Source organism: Suncus etruscus, chromosome 10 (genome assembly GCF_024139225.1).
Source record: "Suncus etruscus isolate mSunEtr1 chromosome 10, mSunEtr1.pri.cur, whole genome shotgun sequence".
Lineage (NCBI taxonomy): Eukaryota > Metazoa > Chordata > Mammalia > Eulipotyphla > Soricidae > Suncus > Suncus etruscus.
The window spans coordinates 36987620-37014513 of record NC_064857.1 but is presented as its reverse complement, the minus strand read 5'-3'; the positions used below and the strand labels follow the sequence as shown (position 1 = coordinate 37014513).

General features: G+C 48.7%; 2 protein-coding genes across 2 annotated transcripts; both read right to left on the bottom strand.

The window, feature by feature from the left end:
• Window positions 1-6797: 6797 nt before the first annotated feature.
• FLAD1 (flavin adenine dinucleotide synthetase 1) lies at window positions 6798-14378 on the bottom strand. The gene is made up of 7 exons (XM_049782309.1): window positions 14160-14378; window positions 11214-11958; window positions 9061-9208; window positions 8640-8738; window positions 8349-8538; window positions 7076-7149; window positions 6798-6990 (listed from the first exon to the last, which is right to left on the bottom strand). The coding sequence occupies exons 1-7, from the start codon at window positions 14238-14240 to the stop codon at window positions 6855-6857; spliced, it is 1473 nt and encodes a 490-aa protein (XP_049638266.1). The 5' UTR covers window positions 14241-14378; the 3' UTR covers window positions 6798-6854.
• A 5264-nt stretch (window positions 14379-19642) lies between these two features.
• Window positions 19643-26604, bottom strand: CKS1B (CDC28 protein kinase regulatory subunit 1B). The gene is made up of 3 exons (XM_049782377.1): window positions 26496-26604; window positions 21950-22077; window positions 19643-20166 (listed from the first exon to the last, which is right to left on the bottom strand). The coding sequence occupies exons 1-3, from the start codon at window positions 26552-26554 to the stop codon at window positions 20114-20116; spliced, it is 240 nt and encodes a 79-aa protein (XP_049638334.1). The 5' UTR covers window positions 26555-26604; the 3' UTR covers window positions 19643-20113.
• Between the last annotated feature and the right edge of the window lie 290 nt (window positions 26605-26894).

The window sequence follows — 26894 nt, the reverse complement described above, 5'->3', positions numbered from 1 at the left end:
CATATGGTTTCCCAAGCACTGCCAGGAGTGATCCCTGAGTGCAGAGCTCTGAGCATCTCTCTCTTTCTTACACACACACACACACACACACACACACACACACACACACACACACACACACACACACACACACAACATGGACTTGAGACTGAAAGCCTCCAAAGACTTCAGAAGGCAGTTTTATACAATTTCTCCAAATGTTTTTTTATCCCCTGGAGTTCTCTGCAGACACAGAAATTAATCCAGTCTTTGTTACAGGAAATCCTTGCACTGCTGAGGGTCTCTTCATAATCTCATTATTCATTAGTATTATTTGTTTTGGAGATAGAGGGGATCATATATGACTGTTCTCAGGGCTTATCCCTAACATTGAGCTCAGGGATCACTCCTGATGAAACTTGGGATGCACCGAAGGGGATTGAACCTGGTTCTGCTGTGTGCAAGGGAAATGCCTTCATTACTATGCTATCTGTCTGGGTCTAATATGCTAGTTTTGAATTAATCTTCGTTCACTGAACATTCAGAAATCTTTACTGTTGCTAAAATTTCTGTGACTCCCCCACTCAATTCTATGAACACATATAGGGTTGCACACAATTTTAATTTTTGTTTGTTTGCTTTTGGGCCACACCCGGCAACTCTCAGGGGTTACTCCTGGCTCTGTGCTTATAAATCGCGCCTGGCAGGCTCAGGGAACTATATGGATGCCAGGAATTGAACCCAGGTCGTCCTAAGTCAGCCAGGTGCAAGGAAAATGTGTATATCACTGTACTATAACTCCAGCCGCATGCACACAATTTAAGGAGCTAGTTCACAGAGGACTATGCTATCATCAGAAGGATGGGCAGAGAATTAGCTCAATGGCCTAAAACAACACAAAATAAAGCAAAGCAGAGGGGGACTGAGAGATAGTACAGAGTTTAAGATATTTGGGGTTTGAGTGATAGAACAGCAGCTCAAGACTAGTTATCTTGCATGCAGTTAATGCTGTGTGCAAATATTCAGTCCCCTGCATTCAAAGTGGTCCCCCAAGTAGGACTAATTTCTGAATTCAGGAGTAAGGAGTCAGGAGTAATCCCTTTAGGTGTGACCCAAGAACAAAAACAAACAAGTAAAAAGGATACTTGTGTTGCTTGTGGCTACAGTCTGACAATGGTTCAAATCCTGGCAGCCCAGGTGGTCCACTGAGTACTAACAATAAAATCAAGGAAATATTGGAGCTGGAATATAGTGAGTAGGGCACTTGACTTGCACACGACAAATCTGGGATCAATCCCTGGTACTCTATCTGGTTTCCTCTGAGCCTGCCAGAAGTAAATCCTGAGTGCAGAGCCAGGCAGGAGTAATCCCTGAGCATCACTTGATATGGCCTCAAAAGAAAACAACAGGGGCTGGAGTGATAGTACAATGAGTAGTGCATTTGCTTTGCAATTCAATCCCTGGCATCCCACATGATCCCCAGAACCTGCTAAGTATGATTTCTGAGTGCAGAGCCAGAAGAAACCCCTGAGCACCACCAGGTGTGGCTTCGAAGCAAACAAAAAACAAAAAACATCAATAGAGGGTTGAAAGTGGAGGCCTGATCTGGGTTTGATTCCCCAATACAATACTGAGCCCAGCCAGTCATTACCCCTGAGTATTGAACACCAGGTATTGGGGATGGAGCCATAGTGCAGCAGTAGGGTGTTTGCCTTGCAAGCGGCTGATTTAGGATGGACCTTGGTTCAATCCCCGGTGTCCCATATGGTCCCTTAACACAGGAGCGATTTCTGAGCACATAACCAGGATGTCAGAGAGATAACAAAGAGTTAAGGCAAAAGGATTTAAGGAATAAATCATGGTTTACTCCACAGCAAGTCCAGGAGTGATCCCTAGGAACTGAGCCAGGAGCCAGGGTTCACTCCTGGCAGTACTCGGGGACCATGTGTGTCTTGGTTCCCAGGAATGGAATATCAGCTCTGTACAAGATAACCTACCACTGTGCTATCCTTCAGCGTGAGACCTTTAAATAAATTTTATAGGGCTGGAGAGATAGCATAGCGGTAGGGCATTTGCCCATCCAGGACAGACAGTGGTTCGAATCCCAGCATCCCATAAGCTCCCCCATGCCTGCTAGGAGTGATTTCTGAGCACAGAGCCAGGAGTAACCCCTGAGCACTACTGAGTGTGATTCCCCCCCCCAATTTTATAGTATATACTTAATACTTTGCAATAGTTCTCATTTAATTCAGAAAAGTTCCTCCTATGACTTCATCACCTACTACGAGAACCAAAGCCCGTGGGTCTAGAACCAAGGTGGTCCCAAGCCCCCAGTAAAGCCACTGTAAAGTATTTTTTTCCACTCTACAACTTCCCCATAGTCAGAGGGTGTTAGCCCAAAGATAAAACCGCAAAATGTACCCTCTAAAGGGTAAGACCCTCCCTGTTCGGCTGAAATAGAGGAACTAGGTGGGTCGGAATGTTCTACCAGATAAGGACCCCTTAAAACAAAGTTGAGTCAGCAATGTGTTGGGACATTAATCCTAAGACATGATGTGATTTGTGTGCAAATAGAAATGGGCCAATCATGGGGCCAGAGAGATAGCATGGAGGTAAGGCGTTTGCCTTTCATGCAGAAGGACGGCGGTTCAAATCCCGGCATATATCCCATATGGTCCCCTGAGCCTGTTAGGAGCGATTTCTGAGCATAGAGCCAGGAAGTAACCCCTTGGCGCTACCGGGTGTGACCCCCACCCCCAAAAAAGGACCAATCATGTATGTGGGGAAGGATGAACTGCTCATATTAACCAATGAAATGCTTGAGTTGTTGAAGCTTGTAAAGCCCTATATAAACTACTTGGAGATTTGATTTGGGTTCTTGTCAAGACTCCTCTGGTTGGATGATACTCGGATTTTTTTTTTTTTTATATACTCGGATCTTGGTTAGCTAAATAAACTCCCTTTTGCATCTTGCATTATCAGAGGTGGTCTTTGATTCTCAGCGCCAACTCGAGTGTCAGTTCAGACCCTTACACTACCCATCCCCACCCCCATGCTGATTTTGGCTTTTTCCTATAGCAACTACCACTTAATAACACCTAAGTACTTATTTTATGTTTTTGTTTATTCTCTCTCCTTACTAGAATATAAGCTCTTTTTTTTTTTTTTTTTTTGCCACACCCAGCAGTGCTTAGGGGTTACTTCTGACTGTCTGCTCAGAAATAGCTCCTGGCAGGCACGGGGGACCATATGGGACGCCGGGATTTGAACCAACCACCTTTGGTCCTGGATCGGCTGCTTGCAAGGCAAACGCCACTGTGCTATCTCTCCGGGCCCTCTTTTAAAACAAAACAAAACAAAACAAAACTTTATTGATTGATTGGTTTTGCGCCACACTCAGCTGTGCTCAGGGATTACTCCTGGCTCTGCACTCAGAAATCGCTCCTGTCAGGCTTGGGGGAAGAGAGTGAGCACACCCAGAAATGCTCAGGAACTTCTCCTGGCTTTGTGCTAGAGGTTGCCTCCAGCAGTACATCAACAGTGGAGCAGGGAGCGGGTGGCTACCAGGAACCATGCTGGGTTAGGTATCAAACCTGTCACATACACAGAGTAAAAAGCAAGTCTGCTCACACCCACCCCCAAATCCCTCTGAAAGAGTAACTCTGTTACCCATTTCCTAGAGAGCATTTCTCTTTTTTTTTTCTTTCTATGTTTTTGTGTCTAACTGGAGCTGGGAGTGGAATCCAAGCTTCCACCTGCCAGCATGTCCACTACCACCGAGCCACACGAGCCTTGCCCTGCTGTCAGAGTGCTTCATTTAGGCATCTGCTACTGTTACAGATGAAAGAGGACTGGGGTCAGAGCTCTGCAGTAGAGCTTTATTTGTTGCTTCTGTTTTGCCACACCTGACAGTCTCAGAGTTCACTTCTGGAAGTGCTTGGAGGACCTTAAGGGATGTCAGTTCGGTTGTGTGCAAGGCATCAACGTTCCGCTATGCTGATTCTCTTGTTCCAGCAGTGGAACTTTTGCCCTATACATGTGAAGTCCTGGGTTCCATCCCTCCCTAGCACTGCAAAAAAAAAAAAAAATGGAAAGAAAGCATGGCACTCGGGGCTGGAGTGATAGCACGGTGGTATGGTGTTTGCCTTGCAAACAGCTATCCAGGACATCCTGGGTTCGATGCCCAGAATTCCATATAGTCCCTCAAGCCTGCCAGGAGTGATTTTTTGTTTTTGTTTTTATTTTTGGGTCACACATGGTGACGCTCAGGGGTTACTCCTGGCTCTGCGCTCAGAAATCGCCCCTGGCTCAGGGAACCACATGGCATGCTGGGAATCAGGAATCAAACCACTATCAGTCCTAGGTCAGCCGCATGCAAGGCAAATGCCCTACCCTACCGCTGTGCTACCTCTCCGGCCCCTCCAGGAGCGATTTCTGAGCTCAGAGCCAGGAGTAACTCTGAATGCTGTCTGGAGTGACCCCCAAAAAACAACAAAACAAAACGAAAAAGCAAGGTGCTGAAGATAGTATGGGGTCAGGAAGTAAGGTGGGCATTCCACCAGCCTGATCCTGGCACCACATAGTGTTGGTCCCCTAAGAACCGCTAGAGCCATCCCTGAGCAGGGAGCCAGAAGTAAGTCCTGAGAATTGGTGTATGTGGCTCTTAAAAACAATAAAGGAAGGAAGGAAAGAGGGAAGGGAAGAAGGGAAGGGAGGGAAGGGGTGGGGCCCATAGCAATGATGTTGACTCAGAAGGCAGGGGAATAAATAGAGCTGGCAGTGGACGGGTCACAGACAGCATCAGCAGACCAGGGCCTCATTGAGGTGCAGGCAATAACTGGGAGTCTAGGAGAAAATGCTTGGCGAGGTCCACAGGGACACACTAAATAAGCCCTGTTTCTGGCTCTGAAGTTGTGGATGAGCATCTCAATAATCATGAGTGAGTGAGGCACTGAGATGGCTGCCATGGATTTGGCCACAGGGGAGGACTTCAGGGAAAGCCTGTGTTGGGGGTAGCCAGGCGGAAGGGCGGAAGTCAGGGCGTGGTCCTGTTTAGGGGGCCATTTGTGTCCTACTGGCGCCTGTGACTCTGATAAGAGAGGAGCCTCGTGGGCACACAGGGCTTTAGGGGTGCTTATCCAGACCAGCTCCTTCCTCCTGGCTCACATCCCCTTTGCTCTGACACCCTTCTGGGGACTGTCTGTTGGCTCCCCTTAGGCATTTGGCCCTTTGGACATCATGGTGGGGCTTGTGGTAGACATAATTGAGTGAGGATTCGCAGAGATTTCATGGACAGTCTGTTCCTGGTAGTAAGACGCTAGCTATGAGAAGAGCTGGGAGGCCTTCTGTGCCATGTGGGGCAGAGAGCCAGCTCCTGATGCCAGGGGTCCTGGCCAGTCCTGCTCTGCAGAGGTCTATAGGGCTGATTCATTGCTCTATGCTCAGGGATCACTCCTGGTGGTGCTCAGGGGATTCTATGTGGTGCCAGGTGCCAGGCATCAAACTGGAGTCAACTACATGCACAGGACTTTCCCCACAGTCTCCGCTCTCCACTCTGGGGCCATTCTTTTTCTTTTTTCTTTTTCTTTTTTTCCTTTTTGGTTTTTGGGTCACATCCGGCATCGCTCAGCTGTTACTCCTGGCTCTACACTCAGAAATTACTCCTGGCAGGCTCGGGGGACCATATGGGATGCCAAGATTCTAACTACCATCCTTCTGCATGCAAGGCAAACACCCTACCTCCATGCTATCTCTCAGGCCCTGGGGCCATTCTTCTCCTTCAAGCACATGAAGACCCCCACAGGGCGTGGGAGGGGCAGCAGAGAGAAGAACAGGAAGCTGAGAGACAGACTTAGTTATGGGAGTCATATACAGTCACTCTCCCTTCTGCTCCCAGCCCTGTGCTAATTGCTAATTCAGCAGCTCTGGGGTGCACCAGCAGCAGAGTAGGGGTATGATTCCTTCTAGGGTTGGCAGCAGGCCCTCCCACCCCACAGCACTGTTTACAACAAGCACCGAGATCCCAGGGAAAGTCAGGTTAGGACCAGGGCTCAGGGCTGTGTGTGGTTAACAGCTCTGAGCCAAGGAGGCTGTGGAAGGCTGTGGAAGGCTGTGGAAGCTACATTGGGGATTTGGACATATTGACAAAGGTACATGCCAGTGGCTCACACTTGATGTGCTTAATGAACATGAATAGTAGTAGTAATGGCATCAATGTACTAATCAATTGTTCCCCACTCTCCCCTTGTACTGAACTCAACACTGTGGAGATGGGGCCCGAGAGATAGCATGGAGGTAAGGCGTTTGCCTTGCATGCGGAAGAATGGTGGTTCGAATCCCGGCATCCCATAAGGTTCCCCCAAGCCTGCCAGGAGCGATTTCTGAGCATAGAGCCAGAAGTAACCCCTGAATGCTGCTGGGTGTGACTCAAAAACAAACAAACGAAAAAGACTGTGGAGATGAAGGGGCCCCAGTCTAGGGGAGGGGCCAGGAAAGGTTCTGGTCCTGTGAACCAGCTGAGTCAGCCCCTCTGGACAGGGAAGGAAGGGCAGGGAGCAGGGCCTGCCCACTCCATCTTTCATCCTTCTAAGCCACGCCAGCTGGGTCAGTTCTTGCTACCTCCCAGCCTCAGGAGCCCTGGCTGGCTGGGACAGTTTCCTCCTCCTCCACCTCCTCCTCCTGCCCATAGGGCCTTGATAGTCATCACAGTCCAGCCTGCTCTGCCCCATCCTGGGCCCTTGGTACAAGCTGGGCCTGACCTCCTTGAACCCCTGTCAGCCCTGAGGCAGGAAGACTCAGGTCAGAGCAATACTGAATGCTACGAGCAAGGGAGGGCGTTTATTGCCAGGACAACCCCTCCTTCCACTGCACACAGGTCACATTCGGGAGTTGCGTTCCTCATCCTCGTTTTCCAGGAGGTAGGCTGGGCGATATGTGGGCTGTCCCCCGGGACTCAGGCTCTTCAGGGCTGGGTTCCGTGTGGTATTCTCCCGGCTCCCTAGTGATGTATACCTTGAGTTGGGAGAAGGGAAGGCAGGCATCAGCTGGGCGCCTCCTCTCCTGGTGCCCTCTCATTCCCCATTCCCAGCATCCTTACCCTCGGTCATATAGGATACAGTAGGGGATGAAGAGTTGTCGCAGGAAGTCCCAGATGTCCCTGTAGGTCCAGTCCTGGAAGGGCAGAAAAATTGTGAAGGCTTCTCATCTCCCTCTACTCTGCTGCGCAGGAAGGGCCGAGTGAGCTCTGTTGCTTGTTGGTTGCTGCATTTGGTTTTTGGGCCACGCATGGCCATGCTCAGGGGTTATTCCTGACTCTGGATTTGGGGTCACTCCCAGCAGTGCTCCAGGGACCCTGCAGTGCTGGGAATGAAGCCCCCAGGCCTTCTCTGGGCAAAGTATTTGCTCCAGCCTGTTGAGCTGCCTCTCCAGCCCCTCCCTTGGCTTCTGAGGAAAGACCAGCTGCCCAAGTCTCAGGGACAGCTTGTTCTGTGCAGGCGAGGCATGGAAAAGCTTTCGTTCCTCGCCCTCCCTCAATGGACCGTGAGCTAAGTTTATAGACTGTGGAGTTGGCTTTTTTTTTTTTTTTTTGGTTTTTTTGGGTCCACCCGGCAGTGCTCAGGGGTTATTCCTGGCTCCATGCTCAGAAATTGCTCCTGGCAGACACAGGGGACCATATGGGATGCCGGGATTTGAACCGATGACCTTCTGCATGAAAGGCAAATGCCTTACCTCCATGCTATCTCTCCGGCCCCGGAGTTGGCTTTTTGAGTGGACAGGAATGTCCACTGTCTGAGCTCCCTAGCATGGTGGTCCCCTTTCTTGTTTTGTTTTTGGGACACGCCTAACAGTGCTCAGGACTTAATCCCGGATCTACCATCAGAAATTACTCCTGAAAGTGCTCAGAGGAACATAACGGATGCTGGGAATTAAACAGCAAATGCCCTACCTGTGTAATATCTCTCTGAACCCACAATTCCCCTTTCGAAAGTATACGAGCCAGTGACTTGGCCTGGCAATTTGTATTTCATTTTAATTACAAAGTGAGTTTAAATGCAGGCTACAGCTGCTAGGCCATTGTTGCGTCCACGTTAGGAAATCAGGGCTGCTTCTAAATCAGGGCTTAGTCAACAGTGGCCACAGGCCAGGCAGGTCGCTCAAAGGCCACAGCTCCTGTCCCTTCATGCAAGGTTCTCTTGGAGCATGACTGGGGGAAGCCAGCTGCCCCTGGAAGGGTGGTAAGACATCAGGCCTAACACCACTAGGTCTGGGAGCACTGTTGGGGGCCCCTCCCAAAGTGGCCAAAAGGCTGAGTGGACACACACAACTTTCTCTGGGTGGGGCCCCAGTAGGTGAGTGGGATGAGGAGTTACCAGCAGTGGGTTGATGCGCATGAAAGTGGGCCAGCCCGGGTCGGTGGGGCTGAAGGCACAGAGGCTGCGGGAGTAGGGATCTGTGCGCCGTGTACCCATAAGCACTGCCTCCAGCTGGGGGTGCTGCTCCTGTAACTCACGCAGGGCCTGCTTCATGTCACCTTCAGCTTCCAGCACCTGTAGGTGATATCTAGGGCGGGTGGGTGGGGTGGGGGTGGGGGTGAGACACATGCAATGACACAGAGGTGACCAGGAGAGAGCCCTGACAATCTACCTCCTGGCCTTCAGTACCTCTTGATGGTGTCCCTCAGGAACTGCTCCAGCTCAGGGAAGGGCGAGACGCTGCGGATGTGCAGGATCTGGAGGCGCTCTTGAGTATTGGGGTACTTCCTGGGAGAGGGGCCAGAACCCATAGACTTAACTGTGTGTGAGGGGGCAGGGCTCCCCAAATCTGTGCTGTTCTCCCTGACACTCTCCCCTTCTCCTTTCTCAGGGTCCTTTCAGGCCATCAGAAGCCACCTCCAACAGGAAGCCCATCGTGACCTCTCAGAATGGGTCACACCCCCAAGAAGTCCATATGCCTCTCTTCCTCCCCAGCAGGCCCAGGTAGATCATAGGCACAGGCAGAGGTTCTGAAGATGTGACAGGGAAGGAGTTGGGCAGTCTCCCTCCCGCCCCAGCTCCACCAAGGGGCAACTCCAGAATGGCCCACCTCTGGACCATAGCATGGACGAGGTGCAGGAGAGCAGTGCAGTCCTTGCCTCCGTTGAAGCCTACACAGAGCTGGCTGAGCTTGTATCGAGTCAGGGCCTCCTCGATGGTCTGCAGGGCCCCTGCCACCTTGTTCCCAAGAGGAGACCCTGCCAAGCAGCATACAGCAGGGAGAGTGTCAGATGGAGACAGGGCCCACGCCCACTCTGTGAGCTTCCTATCTTGTCCACACTTCCATCTTCAGAGACCCTGCTGCCATCCCGCCCCCTACACTACCTCCCTCCTCTTGAGCAGCTTCTCTCCTTATTTCCACCCCCCCAAACACACACACACACACACACTTTTTTGGGCCCCCCTCAGCACCACTCATGGGGGTCTGCACTCAGAAGGGGTCACTTCTGGCTCTGCACTTTGGAGGGGGGTCACTCCTGGCTCTAAATTTGGGGAATCACTCTCTCCTGGTGATGCTTGGGAAACCATATGGAATGTCGGCAATCAAACTCGGGTTAAGCATGTGCAAGTCAAGTGTCTTCCTCACTTCATTATGCCTTCAGCTATTTTGGGTTTTGGGTCACATGGCAATGCTGGGAGCGACTCCTAGCTTGGTGCTGGGTCCTGTGGTCCCAAGGGGACTGAATGTGGGTTCCAGCATACAAAATCTGTACTAAATCCATGGAACTCTCTCCAATCCCCTCATAGTCTCCTTTTGGTTTTGGGGCCACACCCGGCAGTGTGTTACTTCCTGGCTTTGTGCTCAAAAATTGTTCCTTTCAAAAAAATGGGGAGAAGAAATGAACAGACACTTCCTCAATGAAGAAATACAAATGGCCAAAAGACACATGACAAAATGCTCCACATAACTAATCATCAGGAAGATGCAAATCAAAACAATGAGGTACCAAATCCTCCTTCTCACCCAGGTTATCTGTCATTTGCTCAGAGATGCTTTCTTTGCCTCCTTAGAGCGGCTGCAGAACTCCCCTGTCATGGACACCTGCTGTCCTATTTCTCCTGGGATACCAGCAGCCCGTGGAGCTAGAGAGACAGGACAGTGGAAAAGGCACTTGCCTTGCATGCAGCTGACCAGGATCCAATTTCATAAAGGATCTTCTAAGCCCTGCCTGCCAGGAGTGATCCCTGAGAGCAGAGACATGAGTGAACACTGAGCACTGCTAAGTGTGGCTCCAAAATTAAAAAAGAAAGAAAGAGAAAGAAAGAAAAAGAAAAGAAAAGCAAAGAAAGAAAAGAAAATAAGAAAAGAAAAAGAAAGAAAGAAAAAGAAAGAAAGGAAAGAAAGAAAGAAAGAAAAGAAAGAAAGGAAAGAAAAGAAAAGGAAAAGAAAAGAAAGAGAAGAAAAGAAAAGAAAGAAAGAAGAAAGAAAAGAAAGAAAGAAGAAAGAAGAAAGAAAGAAAGAGAAAAAGAACGAACTGGGGAGGACACACAAGGGGGTTAACCAGCAGGGCACTGAGCACTGCTAAGTGTGGCTCCAAAATTAAAAAAGAAAGAAAGAGAAAGAAAGAAAGAAAGAAAGAAAGAAAGAAAGAAAGAAAGAAAAAGAAAGAAAGAACAAAGAAAAGAAAGAAAGAAAGAAAAGAAGAAAAGGAAGAAAAGAAAGAAAGAAAGAAAGAAAGAAAGAAAGAAAGAAAGAAAGAAAGAAAGAAAGAAAGAAAGAAAGAAAGAAAGAAAGAAAGAAAGAAAGAAAAAGAACGAACTGGGGAGGACACACAAGGGGGTTAACCAGCAGGGCCTGTGCATACTTGTTCTTTGGGGCTCTGGCCTCAGTACCTGGTACTGGTGAAAGAAGGAAACCAGGGGCTGGAAAGATAGCACAGCAGAAGGGCATTTGCCTTGCATGTGGCAGACCCAGGATGGACGGTGGTTCGATTCCCAGCATCTCATATGGTCCCCTGAGCCTGCCAGGAGTGATTTCTGAGTGCAGAACCAGAAGTAACCTATGGGTGTGACCCCTCCTCCCCCCCCCCCAAAAAAAAAAAAAAGCAGGAAACCCTCAACATTTATCGAGAGACCCACACGACCCAGCAGCCTATGCTACACTATCCAGGAGTTGCCAACAGCCATCCATCCATAGCTCCTATATTCACTGGCCAGCAGCAGAGGCCTGGTCCAGGCCACCTCTGCCCAGGAGGCCCCTACCTGATTTGGTGAGTTTGTAGACAGCTTCACTGGCCTGCTCCACTGCGTGGGGCACGTAGGGCACCAGTGAGTCAGGGGGCAGCCGGGCACGCAGGTAGGCTAGGCACTCTTCCAAAGGTCCTTCTTCCTCCGAGTCCAGCGTCAGCTTCACCTGGTAGTAGTTGTTGGCCCAGTCAGGGTAGGAGCCCAGGCCTAGCCTACGTCCAAAGTGCGTCTGAGCCTCTGCCAGTATGGGGGCGATGGAGGCCTCGTTGGCAGCCACGTAGAGCTCACGCAGGTGGAACTGTACGGATGTGTTCTGGAAGAGTCCCTTCAGGCCCTCCAGCACACGACGCAGCAGCTCGGGGATGCCGGGGAAGAGATAGACATTCCGCACAGAGACCAGTGGGAAGCGGAAGGGGTGACCTGTGTGCGGGTCAGTACCGTAGTGCAGGCAGGCAGAGGAGGGGACCCGTGACATCTTCTCCCAGCCCTGTCCACCCAGAGCCCTGATGGCAGTTTCCAGCTCAGGATGTGGCTTGAGCTCCTCTCCAAAGGCCTGGGCGACCGCTTCAAACGTCAGGTCGTCATGAGTGGGGCCGATGCCTCCTGCGGTGAGCACATGGGTGAAGCGGCTGGAGAAGGCAGCCACCTCGGCTGCAATGGTAGACACTTCGTCAGGCACCACGGAGACACGGCACACCTGGACCCCCAGAGAGCGCAGAGTCCGGCACAGAAAGTAGGTGTTGGTGTCCTGTGTGTGTCCCTGGAGTGGAGTGGGGAAGGCCGGAGCATCAGTACAGCAGAGATGAGAGACAGCAGCTATCTGGCCCTCAACTTCCTTGGAGGTGGTACCCTGAGCTCCCACAAAGGCTGAACTGGACACAAAAGTATGAAACTTCTGGGGCCGGAGCAATAGCATAGCGGTATGGCATTTGCCTTGCAAGTGGCCAACACTGGAAGAACCCTGGTTCAATTCCAGGCATCCCATATTGTCCCCCCAAACCTGCCAGGAGCAATTTGTGAGCATAGCCAGGAGTAACCTGAGTGCTACCGGGTGTGACACACACACACACACACACACACACACACGTATGAAAACTCACTCGAGGGGAAGTTTCCTGCACTGTGTCCTCTCCACCTTTACCTCCTTTACTTTTGTTTTTAGTCCCACATAGTGCTCAGGGATCACTCATGGTGGGACTTGGGGATCGTATGGGGTATTAGAATTGAACCAGGATCAACTATGCAAGGCAAACACTCTACATGCTGTACTCTCTCCAGCCTTAATGAGCTTCTTTTATTTTTTGTTTTTGTTTTTGGGTCACACCTGGCAGCGCTCAGTGGTTACTCCTGGCTCAACGCTCAGAAATCGCTCCTAGCAGGCTCAGGGGACCATATGGGATGCCGGGATTTGAACCACTGTCCTTCTGCATGCAAGGCAAATGCCTGACCTCCATGCTATCTCTCGGGCCCCACATCTGAGCTTCTGTATTCCACCATACGCCCACTTCCTCAGAAGCCTTGTGTGAATGACCCATGATCCCCAGGGCTTTTGGGGGCATCTTCATCGTACCAGTTGGGTCAAGGGTAACTCCAGTCCCTGTCCATCATTCAGCCACTCAGCCCTTCAGCCTGTCAACTCGACTGCCTGCTGATACAAGCACCCAGCAGACCCTTGACACCTTTCACCTGGGCCATGGCAACAGGTCCTTGGCCAGGTTCCCAGCCTCAGGCCATAGCACTGGATAACTTCTCAACGTGTTACTGAGATTGCCTCACTCTCGAGCTCCAGAGCTCTTTGTTGTTTCCAGCCCGATGCAGCATAAAGTTCAAATTCCTGTGCAGAGTGTATGAGATTGTTGTTGCTGTGAATCCATCTTCGTTTCCAACTCTGTCCCCTTTTTCTCTATAGAGGGGGTTAGTGGTTATGGGTGACTTGAGTAAGACATAATTTATTTTGGAATCTCAGCTCTTTCTGTTTTGTTTTTGGTCACATCCCGTGGTGTGTGTGTGTGTGTGTGTGTGTGTGTGTGTGTGTGTGTGCGCGCGCGCCTTATGAGGTGCTGGGATTCAAATCAGAGCCACAGTTATATGGGAGTTGAGAGCCTGAACCTCTGTATTAGTTCATTAGCCTGTAGGTCCTTTAACTTCTGTCAGCCTGTGTCTCATAATCTATTAACTTTATAACTTATAATTAAGATAAATTTATAATAACTTATCTATGACCCATAAGATTAATAAAAGTGCCAATCTCGTGAGGTTGCTGTGCAAATGAGCAAAATCACAAAGGTATCATAATAAGCACACTGCCAGGCTGAGTAAATAGTAAACAGAAGTTAATTAATAGTATGGTGAGCATAGATGCTTACCATGGGCTTGGGAAGATGTCCCTGAACTTTCAGAGGGATTTCTCCATTTAGTACTTTCCTTCTATCTTTCTTTGATCTTTTATTCTAACATTCTTTCCTTTTTGTTTGCTTGCTTGTTCGGGCGTCACATCTAGCAGATGCTCATGACTTATTCCTTGCTTTGCACTCAGAAATCATTCCTGGTGGTGCTTGAGGAATCATATAGAATGCTGGGGGTCAAATTCAGGTTGGCTGTGTGCAAGACAAGCACCTTACCCACTGTACTTCTTTCTGGTCCCAGTACTTTCCTTCTTGATCCATTTTGTTAAATTTATTTTTTGGGGGGCCCTCATCTGACGGTGCTCAGAGGGACCAACTGTGGTGCCTGGAATTGAACTGGGGTGGGCTACATTTGAGGCAAGTGTCTTCCATCTATACTTACTCTCTGACCTCATGTAAGATTTTTGACACAGTTGAAAGAAAGTGGCTCTTCTTCCTCTGTTACTCTAGATTCATGCCACACACAGCAGGGACTTTCACTCACTCTCCCTTAACAGACAGAAGATACAATCACAGGACAAGGCCACAACCGCCATGTACTTCAGTCCCCACACACCTTGAGTATTTCATCTCCCACAATGATGATGCCTGCTGTCACGTTGCGTTTTTGGGGAGGATCAGAGGCCCCTGATGCCATGGTCCTGCTTTCTCTGGCTCTCTGCAGGGCCCTCCAGTAGCCAAACAGACCCCAAGAGAGGGGTCGCAAGCGTGGAGATCCCGCCAGGTCTACAAGACACTGGGGGCCATAGCCTGAACAAGGGGCCGATGGTCCAGGAACCTGGAGAAGCCAGAAAGGTCAATGGAGGAAAATCAGAAGTGCAAGTCATCCTAATCAGTTTCTTGTCAAGGCAACTTTAAAATGAATGATGAAAGCTTTCTGCCTTTAATAATCATTCTCAAATACCAGCCCATGCCTCCTTAAATGTTGTACATGTATAGCTCTAGTCTCCTGAAAATGTCTTGCTCCTTCGTATACCTACCACTTAAAATGTCCCCTGTGTGTCCAGGCTGGATCCTCAATATCTGGTCCTTTAAACGTCTCTTCTCATTGGGACACTTGTCCCTTTAAATGTCTCTATAATACTTGGGCTTTGGCTCCTTTAATTGCTTTGCCGTCTTTTCACCTCCCCCAGCCAAAATTTAGCAGCTTTCCATTGCAGCCCTCTGCACCCTTTCAAGTCTGGAATCCCGTCTCCTTCCACTCGGTTCAGGCCACTACTAAGCCATTCCGGATTCTCACCTGCCTCTCAGGCCCCCTTCACCGGGTCTTTCCTTCTCTCCTTTCCTTGTGTCCTAAGGCAGCTTCCGTAGCCAGAGTCCCGCCTCACTCTTGCTCATTGGTTCCTTGACTTGTCACTTATGCTAGTGTCGCGATTCCATTGGACCATCTGACTGTCGCTCAGGACTTCAGTCAGAGGGCGGGAGCGGCACTGCGTTGTTACTGGTGACAACCACGTGGTCACTTCTGACCCGGAAACTTGGAGCCGGGCCTTAGACTTCTAGTTGGTGAACTGTGGGATGACAAGGGAGCGAAGCTTTACAAATGCTCCAGGTTTGTTTTTTTTTTCCCGGGGGGGGGGTCCTCCCTTTTGGTGCTGCGTGTAAAGGGGTGCTTTACCGGTATTCTCTTCAAGGTTTTTTGGTTTTTGGGCCACACCCGTTTGACGCTCAGGGGTTACTCCTGGCTATGGGCTCAGAAATTGCCCCTGGCTTGGGGGACCATATGGGACACCGGGGGATCGAACCGCGGTCCGTCTTACGATAGCACTTGCAAGGCAGACACCTTACCTCTAGCGCCACCTTCCCGCCCCCCCCCCCCTTTATTTTTAATATGGGGAGATGGAGGAGGATACTCAGGAATTATCCCTGGTGGTGCTAGGGAACCTTATGGGGTGCTAGGGATCGAATCCGTGTCAGCTGTGTACAAGGCAAGCGCCTTAATCGCTGTTCCATGTCTCCATTCTGTCTTCCAAGTTCTTATATGCACGTGCAAAGCTAGTTCTTTGACCTTGACTCCTAATTATAGCCAAAGGGTCCAGGGAACTGGGACTTTGGGAATTTTATTTTTATTATTTATTTATTTTTGGGGGTTTAGACCACACCCAGTGATGCTCAGGGTTTACTCCTGGCTCTGCATTCTGGGATCACCCCTAGAGGGGCTCAAAGGACTATATAGGATGCCAGGGATTGAACCTGGTCAGTCACGAGTAAGGCAAACACTTTCCACTCTGTGCTATTTTATTTTTTTGTTTTTGGGGCCACACTCTCGATGCTCAGAGGTTACTCCTGGCTAAGTGCTCAGAAATTGCCCCTGGCTTGGGGGGACCATATGGGACGCCGGGGGATTGAACCTCGGTCCTTCCTTGGCTAGTGCTCGCAAGGCAGACACCTTACCTCTAGCGCCACCTCACCGGCCCCACTATTTTATTATTATTATTTTTGGGTTTTTTTTTTTTTTTTTTGGTTTTTGGGCCACACATGGCGATGCTCAGAGGTTACTCCTGGCTGTCTGCTCAGAAATAGCTCCTGGCAGGCACGGGGGACCATATGGGACACCGGGATTCGAACCAACCACCTTTGGTCCTGGATCGGCTGCTTTAAAGGCAAACGCCGCTGTGCTATCTCTCCGGGACTATTTTATTTTTTAATCAAGCCATTGACTGTGTTCTTTCCAGTTGAGAGAACTTCAGCTCAGGGCTGGAAAGATTTAGTACAGCAAATAGGTGCTTGCTTTGTGTGCAGCTGACGTGGACAATCCCTGGCATTCCATATGGTACCTCAAACAGCCAGGAATAAGCCTTGAGAACCACCGGGTGTAGCCTCCATACAAAAAGAGAACCTCAAGCTCAAAATATTAAGGCAAAACAAAAGTATATGTGTGGTCAGGGATGTGGCACAGTGGGAAAGTGCTGGCTCTACATATATGACATTATAGATTTGATCCCTGGCACTGAAAGAAAAAAAAAAAAAAAGGCAAATCCATTCAACAAATAATGCAGTGGGCAGGGTGCTTACCTTGCACGTGACTGACCTGGGTTCGATTCTCACCACCCCATATGGTCCTCTGAGCCCCTCCATAAGTGTTCCCTGAATTCAGAGCCAAAGTAAGCTCTCAACACCACTGGGTGTGGCCCCCAAACAAAACAAAATACATTATTACCCCCTCAAAAAATCAAACTCCCACAAGTTTCACTTAATGACAAGCCATATGTTCCATTATCTTTATTAGTAATAAAGGTGACATCTGATTCCGCTCCTCCTCCCCTAAGAAACCCAAACCTGAAACATCTGCTCCGACTGAATCCTCAAGCTGGAGTGGGTACCAGCATTGCCTGAGAGCTTATTAAAGTGTCACTGGGCCCAACCCTCAGTTTCAGATTCCATAGGTCTAGGGTGGAGCTGTTTTTTATTTATTTCCAGGTAATGTTGATATTTTGGGGCTAGGAGTCACATTCAAGAACTGCTTCTAGGGCTAAATGCAGACAGGTTAATTAATCGTCCTTATTTAATATGACATATTTCAAAATAGAAAACTGTTCATGTTTTGTTTTTCTCTGGCCCCAAAATGTTTGCTTCAACAACCATAATTTACACATTTTACCAAATGTTAACTTGCAATAAATATTATAAAGGAAATCTCCAATCTAGGCCACACCTCTTATTAAGTCTTTAATGCTAGGAATAATTTAGCAACAGTTTTTTTTTCCCCCTTAAAGCAACCAAAGTGATTCCAGGGTCTGGAGAGAAAGCATAGAGTAGGGCGTTTGCCTTGCATGCAGAAGGACTGCGGTTCAAATTCCGGCTCCCATATGGTCCCCAAGCCTGCCAGGAGCGATTTCTGAGCGTAGAGCCAAGAGTAACCCCTGAGCACTGCTGAGTGTGACCCCAACCCCCAAAAAAACCAATACAAAAATAACCAAAAAACAGTGATTCCAATGGTCACCTTGAGAGAAAATTGACTAGAGCGATAGTATAGGAGGTAGGATGCTTGCCTTGTACATGGCCAATCTGGGTTCAATCCCTGGCATCCCTATATGGTCCCTGAATCATTCTGGAGTTCAGATCCAGGATTACTGCCAAGTGTGGACTCCAAACAAACAAAAAACCAAAGGGAAATTATCTCCCAAGTGCCTAAAAGGGAGGGTGAAGGGTCTGTCATAAAGACAGAATAGGGATATGGGGAATGGGAAGGAAACTGGGGAAATTGGTGGTGGGGAAAGAACATTGGTGAAGGGATGGATGTTGGGACATAATATAGCTGGAACTCAACCATCAACTTTTTGTTTGTTTGTTTTTGGGTCACACCTGGTGGTACTCAGAGGTTACTCCTGGCTTTGCGCTCAGAAATCACTCCTGGCAGGCACAGGTGACCATATGGGGTGCTGGGGAATCGAACTAAAGTCTGTCCTAGGTCAGTTGCTTGCAAGGCATGCCCTACCGCTGTGCCAGCACTCCAGCCCCCAAGCCCTCCAGTTTGATTCCCTGCATCCCATATGGTCTCCAGAACCCACCAGGAGTGATTCCTGAGTGCAGACAAGGGTAATCCAAATTCCAAACAAAACAAACAAAAACCCAAAGAGGAAAATAAAAGAGAAAGCACCCCAACCAATGTGCCTGTCCTGTCAGGTATAGGCATGCCAGTCTTAGACTAGGCAGGATAGTATATACTAGTGCTTCTTTCACTCATGTCAGAGGAAGCATCCCGATTACATTTTTTTGCTTTTTGGGCCACACCCGGTGATGTTCAGGGGTTATTCCTGGCTATGTGCTCAGAAATCACTCCTTGCTTGGGGGACCATATGGGATGCCAGGGGATCGAACCTCGGTCTGTCCTTGGTTAGCGTGTGCAAGGCAAATGGCCTATCGCTTGTGCACTGATCTGGCCCCTTGATTACAACTTTTTTTATGCGGTTTTGGAGCAACAACTGGCTGTGCTCAGGGATCACTCCTGGAGGTGCCCAAGGGACCACAAAACATGCTGGAATCATTTACAGTGTAAGGTAAATGCTTTAGCTACTGTACTAACTCCAGCTCGTTTTGGAAATGTCCCTATTTAGCTTTGGTAAAATGTTAGAATATGTTTTTTTTTTTTTTTTTGGGGGGGGGTCCACACCCGGCAGTGCTCAGAAGTTACTCCTGGCTGTATGCTCAGAAACCGCTCCAGACAGGCACGGGGGACCATATGGGGTGCTGGGATTTCAACCACCGTCTGTCCTGATCAGCTGTGTGCAAGGCAAATGCCTGATGGTTGTGCTATTTCACTGGCCTAGAATATGTATTTTCTAGCAGAATATATGTTAACAGATGTTTACAGTAAGCAGGCTTAAAATAGAAGCCAGTTATCTGAATCTGAAATGACCCTTCGTAACAGCAAGGAGCTAAGTTTTACGAGCTGAAGAGTATAGAATCCAAATGATGATAGTAAGATGTTCACCCTAAAAAGGGATTTAGGAGAATCCTAAAAAAATTCAAGGGTTTTTTTGTTTGCTTTGGGGCTACATTTGGTTGTACTTGGGTTACTCCTAGCACTGAGCTCAGAAATCATGCCTGGAAGTATGAGGACTACATGGCATGCTGGAGATTGAATCCATGTTGGGTGTGTACCAGGGAAGTGCCCTACCCACTGTATTATAGCTCTGGCCCTAAAATAAATTTTTGTGGCAGTCTTTATTTTATTTTATTTTATTTTAACTTTATTTGATTGGCTTTGGGGCCACATCCAGCAGTGCTCAGGTGTCACTCCTGGCTCTGCACTCAAAAATCACCCCCAGGAGTGGGGAAAGAAAAGAAATCACCTCCGGCAGGTTGGGGGACCATATGGGATGCCAGAGATTGAACCCGGACTGTCCCAGATCAGCAGCATGCAAGGCAAATGCCCCACCGCTGTGCTATCTCTCTGGCCCTTTGTGCCACATTCTGAGGTGCTTGAAAGCCCCATTCAGCTGGGTTTCAAAGGGAGACCTTACAGCAAATCTGGGCTCCTTAAGCAGCGCATCTACTCCAGTCCTTAAGCAATCTCCCAGGCCAACAATTAGAGAATTTGATTACAAAAACATTCTCTTTAATCAAGGCTTTAAAATGGAACAGAATTCTTGAATAAAATGGAAAGTTTCCAATACATCGAAACACAAATCACCATACATACAACACCGAGCAGGAAAACAAAAAGAAAACTAGCAAGTTAACACAATCTCTGTAAGAGTGGCAGGTGTGATGTCCACCATCTGCTTAGCTAGAGACAGAGCTCAGCCTGGCCCTCAGGTCACAGTCAGCAGAGGCGCAGCTCAAGGAGCACTCATCTGGCTAGTGTTGCTATATGGTGTTGCTGGCTCTGTCTACGAAGCACAGCAGCCACCATATTTCAAACACCACACATTCAAATAGTGTATCGAACGAACATCCTTTAAATATCGAAGTGAGAAACAAGGCAATAGAATAATGTCATCGGAAAGATGCTAGCAAACGAGGACAGCTGCTTAAAGCTTCGGGCTGCAAAGCGGCTCTCCAGTTTCATTTCTTTGGCTTCTTGGGGAGTGGCCTCCGGAACAGCAGGATGTGTGGTTCTGTAAGAGTGATTGAAATCTGAGAAACAAGCTTCCACCATTCATGTAATGACGTACACTGGATCCCACCTTGCTGGTTATCACCATTCAGATCTTGGTAACTGAGTTAAGCCTGCAATCTATGGTCTCAGCAACAAACCCAGAAGCCTGTTCTGTCTGAACACAGGACTGTTGCCAGTACTTCTGGCTCTGTACAGACCCCGGGCCTTTTTATTCCTTTTGCCCAGCAGTTGGTGTCTGGTCTTAGACTTTCCATTGCTTTTTTGGGGGAATATATCCAAGAATTTGCTTCCTTTTCTTGAAGGCCACACCCAGTGGTGCTTAGGGATTACTCCTTATCTGTGCTCAGGTATCACTCCAGAGATCACACCCTGGCAGGGATTCTGGTTACCCCATTAGTGGGAGAGATACCAAACCAAGGTTGGCCGAATGTAAGTCAAATACCTTGCCATCTGTACTAGCTCTCTGGCCAAAGAATTTGTTTTCTTCTGTCCCCCTCCCCTTTAGCCATGCCTGGTATTACTTCTGGCTCTGCAATAAGAATTACTCCTCGGGGCCAGAGCTATAGCACAGCTCTAAGGCGTTTGTCCTGCACATGGCTGACCCAGAATGGACCTGGGTTCAATCCCCTCCCTGGCATCCCATATGGTCCTGAGCCAGGAGTAACCCCTGAGCCGTCACCAGGTGTGGCCCCAAAACAAACAAACAGAGAATTTTGTAATCAAATTCCTGGTATGCTTGGGGGACCCTAGGTGGTGCTGGAATCAAACCCGGGTCAGTCATGTGCAAGGCAAATAAATGTCCTACCTGCTGTACTATCTCTTTAGCCTCAGAAATTTGCTTGTTAATGGAGAATAAGACAGGGGTCTTAACCTCACAACCACGATATATATACACTATCTAAATTAAAGAGTACTCTCTTGGGCTACAGAAGATAGTATAGTGAGGCTGACACTTGCCTTGCATGTTACTAACCCAGGTTTGATCCCCAGCAACACATATGGTCCTTCAAGCCTTATTAGGAGCAGAACCAGAAAAAAAAGCCCTGAATACTGCAGGATGTGGCCCCCAAATCAAAACCAAGCAACCAACCAGAGATACTGACCCAAGAGATAGTATAGTAAGGTGTTTGCCTTGCACACAGACAACCCAGGTTTAAGCCCTAGAACCCTATATGATCCCCTTATCAGGAAGGAGTAAGCCCTGAGTTCAAAACCCAGCAAAAACAATAGAGTATCCTCTGACTGAATTAACAATGAAAGGAAGTTTGTTTCTGAACGTATCAAAGACTACTTTTTTTTTTTTTTTGGTTTTTGGGCCACACCTGGCGGTGCTCAGGGGTTGCTCCTGGCTGTCTGCTCAGAAATAGCTCCTGGCAGGCACGGGGGAACCATATGGGACACCAGGATTCGAACCAATCACCTTTGGTCCTGGATCGGCTGCTTGCAAGGCAAATGCCGCTGTGCTATCTCTCCAGGCCCCATCAAAGACTACTTTTATCCTTGATTTTGGTCACTCCAATTTCCCTAGAAACAGGATAGTGAAGTAGTAAAATTTCCCCACCTCTTTTTTTTTTTATTTTGGGCCATTCCTGGCAGTCTCAGAGCTTACTCTTAGTGGTGCTCAGGGGACCAATTAAGTGATGTCAGGGATCAAACCCAGGCAAGCACCCAGCCCACTGTACTGTCTCTCGGTGTACCAAGCTTCCCCACAGGTTATGCAAGCTTGTTATTCCCCCTCCCCTCAGCAGCCAATCATGGTTGTATCTAGCCATTGCACTGACCTGGTTCATGGATCATATAATGGACCCATCCCTGACTTTGCTGAACGCCAAGATTTCGCCATTCTGATTCAGACATCAAATGGGTTTTAGGAACCAGCTTGGCTATGTCCTTGGGCAACATGACATGTCTGTAACAGAAACACGAGAAGGTGTTTGGGGGGGATCTGCATCTGTTTAGGGTAGTCTGTTAGTAAAGCACATGCACACAAAGCCGAGGGAAAAGAAATGCCTGGTTTAATGGGGGTTCATACAGCTTCCCGTGGGGCAGAGACAGCTAGAAATAAAAGCCAAATTATGCCAATTGTCACAAAAGCAGGAAAAAGCCAAAATCACGAAGATCACAGGCACCTGGGAGACTCTACCTTGCTCTCCTAGAGCCTCCAGCTAGCCTCCTAGCTCCTATTTTGTTGTTTTGTTTTTAGATGCTCAGTGGATGATATGGGGTGTCAGGGAACAAACCCAGGTCACCTGTGCAACTGTCCCATGGAAGGCAAATACACTATTTCTCTGCCCATACCTGGTTTCTTTTCTTTTTTTTTTTTGGCTTTTGGGCACACCAGTGGTGCTTAGGATTACTCAGAAATTGCTCCTGGCAAGCACGGGGACCAAATGGGATGCTGTGATTCAAACCACTATTGATCCTGGGTCCTGGGTCGACTGCTTGCAAGGCAAATGCCCTACTGTTGTGCTATCTCTTTGGCCTCCCATACCTAGATTCTTTTTTTATTTTTCCTCTTATTTCTGTTTCTTTTTCTTAATTTTTTTATTTTTAATTATGAGAACAAAGATGCAAAGAAAGAGGACAAGGTAAAGTTATAGTGGAAGGACAATCACCCATAACATAATTCTCAGAAGAAGTCCCCTTGTTGATATCTTAACTTTAAACTTTCAGCCAAAGAACATTAAGATACATAAAACAGAATCCATGTACAATTACTTTGTCCCTCAAGTCCCCAGATTGTAACACATTATAATATTTCTTAACAGCACACAAGGCAATCTAAAGCCATAAAACTTACGTAACTCCTTAAACATTAGAGGCATAGTATTTTTTACATTTCCAGGAACATGCATATTAGCTTAAGTTAACCTCAAATATTAAGTGTTTTTTTTAAGGATTAGAATCAAAGGAGCACAGTAAAAATGGTGTTAGAGTGGCAATTGTTGTTTGCATAGGCCCACCAAAATATGAGGGGCATGGAAAGGAATAACCTTGGCCTAAATACAAAGAGACCCGATCTCTGAAGTTTCCTGGCATAAGACCAACTCTAGGCTCCAGACAAGCTAGATCGTCCAACATACCTAGATTCTTAAACTAGGATATATCATAACCTCATCTTGGGCTACATCAGGAGACCAGGAAAAAGGTGCTTTTAGTTTTACTTTTGAGCAATACCAGGAAATTGAATCTAGGGCCTCACACAGGCAAAGGAAGTTCTACTGCTGATCCACATCCCTTGCTTGAAAACTGCCCTTTTTTGAGGGGAAGGGAGAGGTGTCATATCCCATAGTACTCGGGGATCACTCCTAATGTGTTTGTCAGATCATACAGGGCAGGGGTCTCAAATTTGCGGCCTGCAGGCTGTTTGCGGCCTTCCGTACAACTTTTTGTGGTCCTACCCTAGAGGAATCTTTTTTTTTGTTTTTTGTTTTGTTTTAGTTGTTTGGGTCACACCCCACAATGTTCAAGGCTTACTACTGACTTTGCACTCAAGGATCACCCCGACTTTGCCTCCTGCGGCCCCCAGGTAAATTGAGTTTGAGACCCCTGATACAGGGTGTCAGAGATCAAATATAGCTTGGCCTTCTGCAATATAAATATAAATACTCACTGAACTATTGCCCTGGCCCTTAAAAAATGAGTTTTAGGGGCCGGAGCAGTGGTGCTCGCTAGAGGTAAGGCGTCTGCCTTGCAAGCGCTAGCCTAGGACGAATCATGGTTCGATTCCCCGGTGTCCCATATGGTTCCCTGAGCCTGCCAGGAGCGATTTCTGAGTGTAGAGCCAGGAGTAACCCCCGAGCGCTGCCAGGTGTGATCCCAAAAAACCCAAAATAAACCAAAACCAAAAAAGTGTTTTAAAGTGGGACTGGATGAGCAGTGCCAGGAGTGTAATTCATTGAGTGCAGAGCTAGTAGCAAGACCTAAGCAATGCCAGAAGTGGCCCCAAAACACAAAAAAGTGGACCTAGGGTTGGAGGGGTCAGACTGATAACACAAAAAGGACAGTGGCCTTGAACATGGCTGACTCAGGTTTTATTCCTAGCACCCCTCATCACCCCCCAAATTCCTCCAGAAATAATCCCTGAGCAGAGAGTCGGGAGTTATCTTTAAGCACCACTGGGTATGCCCCCCAACTCCCTAAAAGGTGGGGATGAAGAAATAGCTCAGGGACTGAGAGCATGCATTGCAAGTGAGGGGCTCAGATTTAATCTTTGTTTTTGTTTATTTTTTGGGCCACACCCAGTGAGTCTCAGGGGTTACTCCTGGCTATGCGCTCAGAAATCGCTCCAGGCTTGGGGGACCATATGGGACGCCAGGGGGATAGCAGCCAGGGGGATAGCACCGAGGTCAGTCCTAGGCTAGCACGAGCAAGGCAGACACCTTACCGCTTGCGCCATCACTCCGGCCCCTTGATTTTTTTTTTTTTGGGTCACACCCGGCAGTGCTTTGGGGTTATTCCTGGCTCCATGTTCAGAAATTGCTCCTGGCAGGCACGGGGGACCATATGGGACGCCGGGATTCGAACCGATGACCTTCTGCATACAAGGCAAACACCTTACCTCCATGCTATCTCTCTGGCCCCTTGATTATTTTTTTAAACTTTTATATGTATGTATGTATGTATGTATGTATTAGGTCTTTGGGTCACACCCGAGGGCACTCAGGTTTACCCTGGCTCTAAGCTCAAAAGTTGCTTTTGGCAGGCTCTGGGGATCATATAGGATGCCCGGCATCGAACCACCATCAGTCCTGGGTTGGCCATGTGCAAGGTAAATGCCCTACTGCTGTTCTATCTCTCTGCTCCTCAGATTTTTTTCTAAACTTACATGACACCGTCCAGCCCTCAGCATCACAAGGAGTGACCCCTGAACCCAAAGCAGGGAGGGAGCAGTATAGAAAAAGGAAAGTTAATTGTGTCCAAGCATAGCCTGGGGTGGAGGTGGAGGCCCTCCCTAAGGACCCAGTATACAGATGTCATTATATTTGTGAACACATACTGAATTTTCCAGAAGGCCAGACTTGCAAAAAGACTACAGAGGAAACACAGGAGTATATTTGCATTTGCTTCCTTCCATGGAGAAGAAACAAGGCAGGAAGTCATTTTACTATCAAGAGAACACAGCCTTGTGAAATACTAACATTTGCTGCGGTTCTCTGATTTTTTCCCCAGTCTGGAATGAAGGATTTAGGATTAAGTGCAAACACTCTTGGAGTCCTAGGGCTCCCATCGCAATGCCCATCTCCTTCATTCCCAAGTCTGCCAATATCTTCAGGTGTGTTGGGAGCATTCTGGTAGAAACATCTGCAACCTATAAGCTCTCCATAATGGCTCCCTAAATAGGTACCCTACAAATAATTGTTAAAAGTCTTGCCTTCCCGTTTCCAGCCAGCTTTATACCTCGCCGGTTCCTCGAACCACTCCCAATTCCTAAAACCAGCCAGACAACCAAGACCCCTTTCCACGAAAGGGCAACATTCAACTCCTCTGGCATTCAGGACTGAAAGAAAACTCCAGCTTTTCCAGGGCTCCTAGTCGGATCTACGGTGTGGCAGGGGCTCAATTTGCTCAAGACTTGAGAGCTCGAGCTGCAAACTCGAACCCTTTTTTCCCTGCTCTCGCGCTCTGAGACTCAACCCAGAGCTTCAACAACTATGCAGGGTTCTTCACTGAACGCTTCGCTTCTCCATATGGAAGCAGAGACCAGAAAGGATTAGGAAAGGTAGCATGGAGGTAGGGCATGCAGAAGGGCGGTGGTTCGAATCCCGACATCCCATAGTGTCCCCCAGGAGTGCCTGCCAGGAGGGATTTTTTGAGTACAGAGCCAGGTGTGATCCAAAAACCAAAAATGAAAAATTAAATTAAGAAAGTGGGGTCAACATAGTCTTTTTCGTGCCCTTCCCCCCAAGCCACTTGAGTATTCAACAAGCAGAGCAGAAGGTTCCCATTCGGGGCCGGAGAGATAGCATGGAGGTAAGGCGTTTGCCTTGCATGCAGAAGGTCACTGGTTCGAAACCCGGCATCCCATATGGTCCTCCGAGCCTGGAGCGATTTCTGAGCGAGGAGCCAGGAGTAACCCTTGAGCGCTGCCGGGTGCGACCCCAAAACCAGAAGGTTCCCATTCAACTCCCACTTTTGTTTTCCCCAACGAGCACGGCCCCCATCTGCGCATGCGCGTCGGCTCCCAACTCCCGCACGGCGTCCCGTTACCCTACTGCGCATGCGCCAAGGCCGTCGCCTCAGTCAGTTAACTTATCTTTCGGGGGCCCCCCAAACTCGCCCTCCAAACCACGACCTCGTGACGGTCTCCCGTGCGGCGGCACTAACCGGTATTCAAATTCCTCGTCGTCGTATTTATCGGAGTAATAAATCTGTTTGTGCGACATGATCTTCGCCAACCCTGGAGGGACCTCAAGAGAGCGGCACCTCCTCCCGCAGCCACCAACTTCCAAACAAGACCCGGAGCACTCACGCACGCGCGCACGCACGCGCTCGCCCCACCCTCGCCGGAGCCTCGCTTTCAAACACGCCGCCCGCGTTCCCGATTGGCCCGCCGTTGGGCTTTAAGGCGGGACCGCCCCGCCTACCCCAGCCTCTGATTGGTCCAAACTCGCGACGCTTGGCCTCGCGATTGGAGCGCGGGTGAAACGCGGGTTTTTCATTAGCTAGCTCTAGAGCCTCGGGCACGCCCCTCGCGTTGTGATTGGCCGCTTCGGGAAACTGGGG

Bases quoted from the DNA above. Each gene is read 5' to 3' on its own strand.
- FLAD1 (XM_049782309.1), bottom strand. From the start codon at position 14,240: ATGGCATCAGGGGCCTCTGATCCTCCCCAAAAACGCAACGTGACAGCA. The intron at 11,959-14,159 runs GTGTGTGGGGAC...ACTCCACTCCAG, and splicing joins TGGGAGATGAAATACTCAAG to GGACACACACAGGACACCAA. The intron at 6,991-7,075 runs GTAAGGATGCTG...TCCCAACTCAAG, and splicing joins TGTATCCTATATGACCGAGG to GTATACATCACTAGGGAGCC.
- CKS1B (XM_049782377.1), bottom strand. From the start codon at position 26,554: ATGTCGCACAAACAGATTTATTACTCCGATAAATACGACGACGAGGAA. The intron at 22,078-26,495 runs GTTAGTGCCGCC...TTTCTGTTACAG, and splicing joins GACGAGGAATTTGAATACCG to ACATGTCATGTTGCCCAAGG. The intron at 20,167-21,949 runs GTCAGTGCAATG...TCACTCTTACAG, and splicing joins TTATATGATCCATGAACCAG to AACCACACATCCTGCTGTTC.